The 12798-nt window shown below is 38.5% G+C and overlaps 1 protein-coding gene across 1 annotated transcript in view; it reads right to left on the minus strand.

Moving 5' to 3' along the window:
• The window catches only part of LOC149226197 (DNA damage-binding protein 1-like), a 229211-nt gene extending 219007 nt beyond the window's left edge, over positions 1–10204 (minus strand). The window contains 1 exon segment of the mRNA XM_089377428.1: positions 9945–10204. Within this exon segment, the coding sequence (XP_089233554.1) occupies positions 9945–10048 (104 nt within the window). The 5' untranslated portion in view covers positions 10049–10204.
• Between the last annotated feature and the right edge of the window lie 2594 nt (positions 10205–12798).

The raw sequence follows: 12798 nt of genomic DNA on the forward strand, positions 1-12798 counted from the left end.
TACCATCATTATCTCTGCTCTGCTCTGCTGAATTATGAAGAAAGAAGAAATGTTCGAGAATGTATCATACCATTCTCCACTGACCCGAAGTCAGTCTCCAATAAAAGAGAGTGTGTCATACCACTCTTAACCAACCCGAAGTGAGTTTCCATTGATCCCAGATCAGTATCAACATCTTAGCATAGGGAGTACGTTAGTACATGATGCGTCCATTGGTAGTACTATGGTCCCTATCCTCATTTCCCTACTCATTGGCCAGATGAGAGGTACTTCCCATGAGTCTCGGACTGCGTGGGTAGGATGTGCAGGCAAGAGAAGGTGAACCACTCATCTTACTCATATGCCAAGGAGAAGGTGAAACACTCAACCTGTACATCACGCACCACTAGGGGAAGGTGAACCACTCACCCTATGGTTGCTCATCGCTCCAAGAAGTACCCCAAGCCTCCCAGAGCTCCCAAAGCTCAACATCCATCTCATACAGGACCCCCATAAGAGGGTCTCTCCACAACTCCAAGTCGTTCACGGAAGGTAAAGAATTTGACCTTCCCCAGGGGCTTCGTAAGAATATCAATGCCCTGATCATCAATCCCAATGTGTTGGAGCCTTATTGCTCCCCATTGTACCATATCCCGGATAAAGTGGTACCTGATATCAATATGCTTGGAGCGGTAATGAAACACGGGATTCTCAGAAAGATGAATCCCACTTTGGCTGTCGCAGAAGATCAAGGTGGTATCCAACACATGTCCAAACAGCTCACTAAAGAGCTTCCTCAACCAAACAACTTCAAAGGAGGCCAAACTAGCATCAATGTATTCAACCTCAGCAGTGCTCAAGGCAACCGACTTCTGCTTCTTGCTCATCCATGATATTGAAGCAGAACCTAGAGAGAAGCAACATCCACATGTGCTTTTACGATCCACCACACTGCCAGCCCAGTCTGCATTAGAGTAACCAAGGAGCCTCACATTCTCAGCAGTGTATCTCAATCCATAAGTGATTGTGCCCCGAAGATATCTCAAGAGATTCTTGGCAGCAATCCAATGTATGTGATGAGGGTTGACCATAAACTGGCTCAATGTATTCACTGCAAAACATATGTCCGGAAGGGAGTTCACCAAGAACATTAGGGCCCCAACAAGTTGACAATACTCAAAAGGATTTCCCAAATCGGGCCCAGCAACACTTCTGCATGACTTCTTGAAGTTAAGTTCCATCGAAGTAATCAAGGACTTGCAATCCACCATCCCAAATCTTTCAAGTATCTTCACAATATATTTTCCTTCAGAAAGGAAAATCTCACCTGGATTTTGCCAGACCTCCAACCCTAGGACGTAATGTATCAATCCTAGGTCCTTCATCTCAAATTCAGAAGCCAACTCCCTCTTACATTGATGAATAAGAGGGTCTGCACCTGTCAGAAAGAGATCATCCAAATAGAGTACCAAGATGAGAGATTTATCATTCTCAACCTTCAAGTAAAGGTTCAGATCAGCTTCACTTCTTGTAAATCACAGCTTCATTAGATAGCTATCGATCCTCTCATACCAAGCTCAGGGTGCTTGCTTCAACCCATAGAGGGCTTTCTTCAACCTGCATACATGTGTCTAACGATCTTGAACTTCGAACCCCTCAAGTTATTCTACATAGACTTCCTCCTTAAGTGAACCATGCAAGAAGGCAGTCTTGACATCCATCTGGTGTAGATTCCATCCTTGCAAGGCAGCAAGGGCTATAATCGAACGGATGGTGGTGTAGTGGGCAACCAATGCAAATATCTCAACATAATCTACACCTTCATTTTCAGAGAAGCCTTAAGCAACGAATCTAGCCTTGAACTTTTCAGCACTTCCATCAGCTCCATGCTTGATCTTGTAGAGCCATTTCGAGGTGACAACAGTTTTGTCCTTGGGTCTAGGGACAACATCCCAGACATCGTTCTTCATAATCAACTCATGTTCTTCATTCATTGCATCCTTCCAAACTTGGTGCTTTGCAGCTTCTTCGAATACACAAGGCTCATTGCAGTTAAGTACCCTCGGTACCTATTCGGCTTCTTGCTTTCACGAAATGTCCCCCTAGGTGCAATATGTCTCTCAACATCTTCAAGAGTCTCCCTAAGCCATGAGGGTCTCCTTTTTGAGGAGGAGGGCTCGTGAGAGGTTTGATCAATGGGATCCATTGTTCCTTTAGCATCGTGCATCGGCTCATCCTGCAATTCTCCCTGCTTTCCTGAGTCTACTTCTTTGTCCTTCGGACTTCCTTGGAAGAGGAAGGTTACTAATCTTCCCAAGGACAGCATCCTCAACGAAGGTTTGACCAGGCACATATATTCTATATGCCTTAGAAGTTTCACTGTAGCCCACAAATCTTCCTTTCTTCCCAAAAGCATCCAATTTGCTTCTCTTTTCTTTTGGCGCATGAAAATATACGGTACTTGCTAAAGTGAGAAACATCAGGTTTCTTATCGGTGAAAACTTCTTCGGGAGTTTTGGAGTCCAACACTTGATGAGGGCATCTATTTTGAACATATATGGTGGTGTTTGTAGCTTCGACCCATAAGAATTTCGGAAGGCTTTAATCATGAAGCATGGCACGGGTGGCTTCTACGATAGAAAGGTTCTTCCTTTCAACAACACCATTTTGTTCAGGAGTATATGCGGTAGTAGTCTCCCTCTTAATGCTAACTTCTCTGCAATAATCTTTGAACTCATTTGATTTGTATTCGGTTCCATTATCGATCCTCAATATTTTGATCTTCTTCCCGGTTTGATTTTCAACCAAAGCTTTGAAAGAACGAAACCATGAGAATACTTCGTCCTTCATCAAGAAATATATCCAAGTCTTGCAAGAGAAATCATCTATAAAGATGGCATGATATAAATATCCTCCCAATGAGTTCACGAGCATTGCACCAGATAGATCAGAACGAATCAATTGCAATATGTCAGTAGTCTTGCTATCACTTGAGGGGAATGGTCCCCTTGTATGCTTTTCTTCGGCACACCCGTGACAAACACCTTCATGTTCTATTTTAAATTTGGGCATACCTGTCACCATCTTCCTCGCATCGGTAGAGCTTTATAATGTAGATGAGCAAACCTCTGGTGCCATAATTTAGATTGAAGTGATGTGTCGCAAGGCATAGCTCCCAATGGGTTTCCTCCAACTTGATATAGGCTATCAACCCTAAAGCCAAGTGTAAATACATCTTTGAAATTTTTATTCCACACACGTACCTTTCCATCGATGAATACCACCTTGAAACCTTTATCCTCCATTGCCGAGATAGATACCAGGTTCTTCTTTAGATCAGGTACATATAGTACTTCTTGTAGATGAATGGTGTTACCCTAATTCAACTGAAGAGTAACATTCCCAACTCCCTTCACGTGATAGGTGGCATTGTCTCCAAGGATAATTTCTAAATTTGTATCCCTTTTAATCAAATTTGAGAGAGCTTCCTTATACCTGGTCAAGTGCCTTGAGGCACCACTATCAATCAACCAATTTCCCAAAGTGTCCGGAGGAGATGCAGTAGAAAAGGCAGATATAAGATAGAATTATTTTTGCTTGTTATCAACAAAATTAGATTCATCATACCTAGTGTTTCTTGATCTCTTGGAAGGGCGACCATTTCCTTGATGAGAAGCAGGAGCATTCCTTTTTCCTTGGTTGTTGAATCTGTCATTCCTTTGATTGTTGTTGCCCCTGAAATTGTTGTTGTTGTGGTTGTCATCATCATGAGGTGTATCCCTTCTATTAGGACACTCCCTAGCATAGTGACCAAAATTGTTGCAAATGAAGCATCTTCCCTTCCTTCCATTTTTGAAACTCGGCCTCTTCCTTGACATTGCTTCTTTGAACCTGCATTGTTCTTTTTAGCATGAGGGGAGAATGCAGTAGGATCATTCCTATTTGAAGGCATATCTAGTTCCATCATCCTTGTTTCTTCTTGAGAGCATCTAGTCAGCGATTCTTCAAAACCTGGAATCCTATCGTTATTAAGAATAGTAGTGTTGAACACGTGCCATTCTCGAGGGAGTCCTCCAAGTGCAATGAGGGTAAGCTCCCTATCAACAATAGCTTCTCCAATCGAAAGATCATTTTTTATCTCAGTAATCCTCATGAAGTAGGATTGAATATCTTCATTTCTCCCTTTCTTTATATCCTTCATCTTGTTCTTGAGGAAAAGAATTTGATTTGCATGTCTAGATTTGAACATGCCAACCAACCTGTCATATATCTCCTTTGATGTGTTTAAATCGAAAATGTAAGTAACTAAATGCTTATGAATAGAATCCCTGATGATCTTCTTGGCTTAGACTTTACCCTTCTTGTATTTGGTTTTTGCAGCAGTCGATGCATTAGAAGGAGGTTCTGAAATGTTTCCTTGCACATAATCCATCACATCTTGTTCTTCTAATGTCAAATCAAGAGACATCTTCCATGCATGATAATCAGACTTATCATGAAGCTTATCATCAGACTTGAAGTAGGATGTGGAAGCCATTGAATCTTGTCTTTGATCAGTGATTGCTCCTCTTGTTGATTGCTCTTCTCACTCTTGCTTGGGCTTTGTCTTCATCTCAACTCTGATACCATGTTAATTTTAGGATAACAATGGTATGTTCTATGCTTAGAGAAATTTTACTTCAATTTCTTTATTAGCCCAATATCAATATCCAATTTAGCAATCACATCAACATGATAGTAAAATGAGGATAGAACATTAACAATAATAGTAGAAGACTAGCCAAGACAAGAGGACACAAGATATGGCACCAGCCAGGGACAAACCCCAATGTGGGGAAATCCTTGATCAATTCTTCTTATAATTCTTCAAAAGTTCAGCAAAGAGAGAGAGAGTGTATAATGTACAATTTTCACTTGCCCAATCTGATCAATCAAAACAACAGAAACAAAAAGCCCTAACCAGAAAGTCAACACTAGTCAAAAAGGTTGAAATAGGCCTCCAAAACAGCTCAATCAACCTTGGTCAACTTGACCTCCAACAGCAAGATAATGCAGCCCAAAACAGTCCGAAAATAACCAGTCAAACCTGGTCAACAAAAGTCAATGCAACAACCAGAACTAGGACAATCAACGCTGGGTCAAACAGCCTTGGTTTTCATGCCCAAAATTGCATCCTGCCCAAACAGAAGTCTCCCTCACAAAAACACAATCAAATAAACGCTAGTCAAAGTCAGCATCCTGAAATTTCGGTCAAATCTGGTCAACACAACAGCTAGAAAAACCAGTCTTCCCTTCGCACATGTGGAGAGAGAGAGGTGCCCAAAAATCTGTACCCAATCAAGATGAGAGAGAGAAAGATGAATGAGAGTGATGCCAAAATGAGGAGGAGGCTCCTTGTATTTATATGCAACGTTGAAGGCTGGAGGAGGCTAATTTGATGGTTGGCCGACCTTGACAATTTGTCCATAATCAAAATAAATTCATAACTTCATTTGTACATGTCAGAATGGGATGATCTTTAGATCAATCCTACACCTCTCAGAGAGAGGAATCCAAGAAAAATATGAGTTGCCTCATATGAGCTGTCCAATGTGAAGTTTGGCCCTAGTTGCCAAATTTAACAAATATGCATAAGAGAATGTAAATCCATTTGAGGATATGTAGTTAAACCTACTTCACATTATGATATTATTAGTGATCATGGATGAGACACTTATTTATGTACTTACTATTATCATTTATGATATTATCCTTTTTGTATGCGGGGGATGCATCATTTCAGTGTTTCAGTCTTCATATTTATAAATATCTAATGGTTTCAGTTTTAAATGTTGTGATTTATAAATGGATTTGATTTTTGAACTAAAAGTGTTTTTAAAAATATTATTATATTTTTTGTACTTGATGTATCCTTGTCATATCCGGATCCTGGATTTTCAAAAATCTAGCAAATCTGGATCCGAATCTGTATCCGAAACCTGGTAACTTAGCTTTTAGGCCATGTATCATGTGTCCCATTGTCAAACACTTGGGCATTTGTGACTTGAGCATTGGGCACTAGCAGGATATGTGTCCTAAGTCTGACTATGGCCCTATGTACCAAAATTGGCCAACAGCTATTGTCCCTTGCATTGGCATTAGTCAATTATTTTCAAAGTTTCAATACTTGAATATTAATGCATCTGTACTAGAGCTAATGCCACACCAGTCAGTGCTGCATTAAGACTATATAAATTGGAGGAAAGAAAAAAGCATAGGGTCAGCGTCAATGGTAGTATCACTAATGAGTTTTCTTGTGAGATCTGGTAGTACAAGAAATGAGATTTTTCTACCCTCTTTTGTATTTTCCATTGCCATTCCCATCTATCATCTTATCTATATAATATGTTTTAATGACAAAACTATAGTTCATGGTTCTATATGTATGACCTGAGGTGTATTATTGTGTGTTTGGCACATTGTAGTTCTATTTTTGAAATACTCCAAAAAAATAATTTCTATCTTTATATGTGTGTCTGAACGTGATGAATAAAAGGGCTCATGCTTTCTTCACATGGCATGGCTAGGGCTTTACCCTAGCCACTAAGGTCTCTCTCCACATTCTCTTTTAAGATGAATGATTGGATCCTTTATATGTGTGCTACTAACGAGTGTGATTGTGAAATGTAGGAGTACAAGCAATGGTATTTTTCTACCTTATTTCGTATTTGGTATTTTGCATTGCCATTGCCATTTATCATCTTATTTATGTAATAAATTTGGATGACATAGAATGAGAAAACTATGGTTCATGGTTCTATATGTATGATCTATGGTGTATTATTGTGTGTTTCATGCATTGGATTTCTATTTTTGAAATGCTCCAAAAAAAATCTTTTTGTGTGTGTGATGAAAAGAAGGGACTCATGCTTTCTTCACATAGCATGGATAGGGTTTAACCCTAGTCACTAAGGTCTCTCTAAAACATTCTATTGTAAGACAGATGATCGGATCCTTTATATGTGTGTGTGTTCCTAATGAGATTAATTGTGAGATCTGGGAGTACAAGCAATGAGATTTTTCTACCCTATTTCATACCATTCTCATCTATCATCTTATCTATGTAATGTGTTTTGATGATATCGAATGTAAAAACTACAGTTCATAGTTCTAAATGCATGATAGATGATGTTTACAGTTTTACTGTGTGTTTGACGCATTGTAGTTCTATTTTCAAAATATTACAAATAATAATATCTTTATCTCCGTATGTGTGTGTATATGTATGGTGAAAAGAAGGGACTCATGTTTTCTTCACATTCTCTCGCCATATTCTCTTCTAAGATGGATCATCAATCCTTTATGTGTGTGCCTGTGTGCGCTTGTGTGTGAGTGACGAAAAGAAGGGACTCCTGTTTACATGGCACACCTAGGGTTTTACCCTAGCCACTAAGGTCTCTCTCCACATTGTCTTCTCTAATTATATCGTAGGATCCTTTATATGGTGGTTTCCACACCACATCAAATCACATTGGTTTTTGCCAAACACTTCCGTCCAAGACAGAGGATCTTCCAACTTGAGTTCAGCAAACTTGCTCATGTCGATTTTTGAAGGTTAGTAATTACTTTTCCCAAGCCAACACATCTGGCACTTTGGCTATTTGATGGCCCCCTTAGGTGTGTGGAAACTTGTTTCTCTTCTTCTCTTTACAGATCATAGATTGTGTGTGGAGATTCAATGTCTTTGTCATTAAATATCATTATGGATTCACCCATCTCAAATGGCTTGGTGTGAGTTCTAAATCATTTCAAGCAAAGACACTCAAACCTTCTTATGCAAGGATTCAAGGCCTCCTCTACATCTAGGGGAGGTTCTTATACTATTTATAATGGGCATAGATCAAACAAGTAAGCTCTCTTTTGTTGTTGCAAAACTAATGATAATGCCAATGGTGAATGGTCTCTTTAGATCCAAATCATGTTCAAGAAGAAAATTGATTATTCTAAAGATAAGATATTAATTTGGAGATTTGGCATCTTGGTCAAATATCTTCAACAACAATCTTCGAAGGCTTGGAAAGCTCCTCTAACAGATGTCGTGGTATATAACACTAGGAAAGAGTGTTTTCAACCCATAATTCATTGAGCCCTCGGATAGAGCCCGTGTTAGAAAGGAAGGCCTTTTGTTTTGGAATAGTGATAAGACCCTGGTAGTCAGGCTTTGATCCACATTTAGAATCCCTGTGGGTAATGCTGCCAAGCATTAGATGAGGTATAGGGATGCCAAATCTTTGGAAGAAATTGATGATTGGGAACTCTAGTAGAATATTTATATCCATCACTCCTAAAATGATAAAACTTTCCAATATATATCATGCAAGGATTTGTGTTGAAGATAACATGTAGATGGATCTTCATCTTAGAATGCAGAGGAAATGAATGGACTCAACAATTGGATTTCAAGCACATTGCTTTGGGATGCTGGACATTCTTTGACAATGGCCATGTCACAAATGCTTGCCCAAATTCAACTAAACATCCCTCAAATACTCAAAAATATCCCTAGCAGGAGGATTCAAAGGGAGAAAGCACTTGAGTGGAGCCCCCAGTTGAGAATAATCTATTAGAGACGGGAGAAAGCACTCGAGCTCCTGATTTGGAGCAGTCAGAAGACAACTCAGAGTCCATCCCAAAAGGAGTAAAGGGAAAAGAAAACTTGGCATCAACGGTCCACTCTTGAATCTGAGAACATGAAAATTGTAATCATCCTAAAGCAAACAGCAATGTAAAGCAATCATGAATGTTGTAATCATCCTACAGAAAACAGCAATGTAAAGCAGTCGTGAAAGTTGTAGTCATCCTACACCAAACAGAAATGTAAAGCAGTCACATGCGGTGCCCCCACCCCGACCCAATCACAAGTCAGAGGAGCAGGAATGTACAGTAATAAAGATGCAAAATGACAAAGCAACATCCAAACCCAGCCATATGTCTCTTTCATCACGAAGAGACAAATTCATAACTTGTGTCCCCGGGTCTGGGTCTGGTTCTGGGTCTAGGTGTCCTGTATCCATATCAGACAGTTATGTGAAGCTGTGGAAGCTAGCTTTCTGAAATAATGCATATTCTGATAATGCTGCAAATCAACAAAGCTCATAGTCTCCACGTATTGGCAAACATTCAAAATAAAGGATTTCACAAGCCCGAACAGTTCAAAAACGATAAACGGAAACTGCACATTTTGCCTAGCATTAGAAGCCATGATTTTTACATATTAATGCCATAACTTATTTCAATTTTATTGTTCTAAATTTCTATTCATGAAACAATAATGTACAAAACAAATTAAAATGCCACCAACACGGCGCAGAATCAGGGGTTCATTGAAATCCCCCTAATCTAGATCCCGATGATTATTTGCATCATTCGAAACTATTTCATTTAGGCGACGCTTTACACATAGACAGAATTGTATTAAAAATCAATGAGCATTAGGGTTAATTTTCGTGGCACAACGTGCTTGTAGCAAACCCAAAAAACCATTGAAGGTTGAGGGTCACGTGTGTTATGCCGGAAAACATTCCGTTTAAAGACTGGTTTACATTGAGGCAATACTTGTGCTGAGAACAATACAAATTTCGTCGTCCCCAGTAAACATGCAAAAACTAGGACTTATTATGACAAAGACGCTATGTGCCGTCAGGGCTTACGGTTCTTGCAACGTTTTTTATAAAAAGCCTTCACACCGAACTGAATAAATCAGTTGCAACTGATACGTTTATTCAGTATTAGACGTCAGGGGTTACTGCAATGTTTTTTATAAAATGCCTTCACATCGAACTGAATAAAATACCTTGCAACTGATACGTTTGTTCAGTGACGACGAAAACCCTTACATAGGGTTTGTAAAGTGAATAATAAAACAACGAAATCAAAATCAAAACAAAAGCAAAAGTGAAAGACAAAGAGGGTTTATTGAACAATACGCTATGATGAGATTAATGTCGTGTGGATTAGTAAAGTTGCCGACGCAGGAATGAGTCACATTAGTTGGTTTGTGAGCGGTCACAACGTAGTTCCAGATGCTCATCTTGATCAGCTTCTTCGCCTTGCAGCCTCTCGAATTTCTTTTTCTTCTACGAGACTTTGGGAGCAAATACGTCAAGAATCAAAGCCCGCTACCTTCACTTCACCAAACTGAAGATGCACTGCGCGATTTATTTATATTTATATCTGTACGGAATCTCCTGAGTGACTCTTGGCGCTCTACCACACGGTGAATGATGATGAGTTGGCACATGTGGCAATTGTAATGTATGTGATTTATAAGGTAATTCTACACTCCTCATAGATCAAAGGTAGTATATTTACCAATGATAAAAAAAATTATTTTTATTTTTAAATTAAAATTATTATTTTTTCTGAATTTAGGTCTCTATGTTCTGCCTTTGATTCATAATGAGAAAAGTTTTGTAGTCATCATCAGACCAGATTATGGCTCGAGTGATGTATAGACTTTAATATCATGTAACGGTTATATTAAACGGCTAGTGTCTTGGAAAATTTTTGAGACTTTAATATCATGTAACGGTTATATTAAATGGCTAATGCCTTGGAAAACTCTTGAAACACTCTTATTGTGGAGAGTTCACAACTCAAACTTGTGATTCCACAAATGTTTGTTAAATATTGGGCAAAATTCGCTGAAAAAATATGCTCTAAAAGGTAGAAGTACACTGAGGTCATTTGCTAAGGCGTTACTATTAGTCTAACAGTAAAATGTTTTTTTCTTTTTATGGCAATATTTTTCAATCGATTTTATTCAAAGTCAGGTGAGAATCATTTTAAATGATAAGTTTGAGTTCTGGCATAAAGATTTTTACAGATGTTGACTCTATTTATGCATTCAAAAACACATTTTAAACCACAAGAATACACAATCTCATCGTATTATTACAAAAATGGTATAAACGTATAATGATTAGGCAATGTTAACAACCACTTAACTTTATTATAATGAACTAATGTGCTATTTATAAAAAAAAAATCTATTTATAATAATTGAATCAGTATGGAGAAGAAGAACAAACTACTACAATTGAACCCAAATGAGACGAAGAACAAACCACTCCTAAATTCAATTCTAATTGAATAACATATTAAGAAAAAGCATATGATCTCATTGTTTTTTGGATGATCATCGAAGGTTATTTTTTAACCTACATTATTTAATTTATTGTCTTAAAATATTGAAATAAGGAATATATATATATATATAAAGAAAAGAGAGTCTAATTTTTTTACAAATAAATAATGAATTATTTTAAATAATATGATTTTTTCTTCACACGTTTATTGGGATCTATCAAGGGATGAGAGAGGTACAAATTTTACACCCAAAAAGATGTTTGCACTTGAAGAGATTTAATTTTTCTCTATGCATGTTAGATTTATGCTTAATATGCATACGTCCATATTGATGGGTTTTGAAATAAGGTTAAATATCAAATGGAGCAGGAGGAGCAACGATAGAGGTTGCATGTGACCAGTGAAGCCAAAGGATCTCATCCCTGACCTCAGACTTGGCAGGGATGAGGCATACATATTAAATAGTTTCATTCTTTTGGATATTTGTGGCATGATTGGTTAAGGTTTGCAGTTGTCCATTAAGCAGTGGATTGTCAAAAGTTTGAACAGTGCATACAACTTGGGAAGAGCGGATCAAGTCCACGACTAATCTAGCATGTTGGGGGGAACATGGAGGCAAAAGAGCAAGTAGATTACAAACCGGAGGGAAGTGGGGATGGATTAATCTGGGTAACGACCCCATAATTCTTGTTAAAGACAGTTTAGGTCAACTACATGGACATTGTGGGCTTAGATTCGCTTTCATAAGACTTTTCTAAGGCATTGACTATGGCTAAGGCTCAGGGTTTCGTTGGATGGTTGGACATAGAGGCACTTTTTTCGATGATCGAAACCTAGAGTTTCTTTAGGCCCCAAACTTAGGAGTCGAGGTTCGGGATCAAACCTCTTCAAGATTTTCATGTAGTTTCACATCAACGCCACATCCGTCGCTTTCAAATGTTTTGCAGCGCTTTCCTTACTCTCATTTGGTGGGGCAGTCCATGCAGTTTCTCCGTAGGGTTTCAGGGAGTTCTCCATCCTCATAAAAATTATTATCTCCAAAGGGGTTCCTAGATGAGGGTTTTCCTCACATTATAGAGCCATTTTCAACCTTTAAAAGAATAATTCCTATTGTAAAGGTTCTTCAACTGACCTCGAACAATTTTTTCAATGAGATGTTGGCAGCAGAAGGTGGAGAGGGATAAAAGTATGTTGGAAGTGGAGATAGGGTCTCCAAGAAAGAAGGACATAAAGGCATAGAAGGTGAAACAAACTCCTCAGGAGCAAAGGTTGCTAATTCAAAATGAAAGAAAAGTCATTATTTGAAGAAAAAAACAAATCTCCCAAAATTGAAACCTGTTTTGGGGGGAGATGTCCTCATGAGGAATGTTGTTGAGAGGGCAAAAAAAACCCTTGTGGGTCGAGCTAGAGGTTGGAAGTTCAATTTCAACGTGATTCGAGAATGCGCATAAAAAAAATTTAAACCCTCACATCAAAATCCCACTAGGAATTTCTACGCTAGCAAAAGGATGGATTCAATTAACTTTTCATGATCACCCTAAAGTAGTTTGGACTTCTCAATAGGTTTGGTCAATCAATTCTACCAGGGTTCTTTTTAAATTTTAGACTCCATTGTTCGATGCAAACAGGGAAAGGATGGACATTGTCCTAATCTAGGTCTACTTGCCTAGTTTACCTTCGAATTATTGGGAC

Source organism: Pinus tabuliformis, chromosome J (assembly GCF_031772625.1).
Source record: "Pinus tabuliformis cultivar Carrire ecotype Pingquan chromosome J, CPIR1, whole genome shotgun sequence".
Lineage (NCBI taxonomy): Eukaryota > Viridiplantae > Streptophyta > Pinopsida > Pinales > Pinaceae > Pinus > Pinus tabuliformis.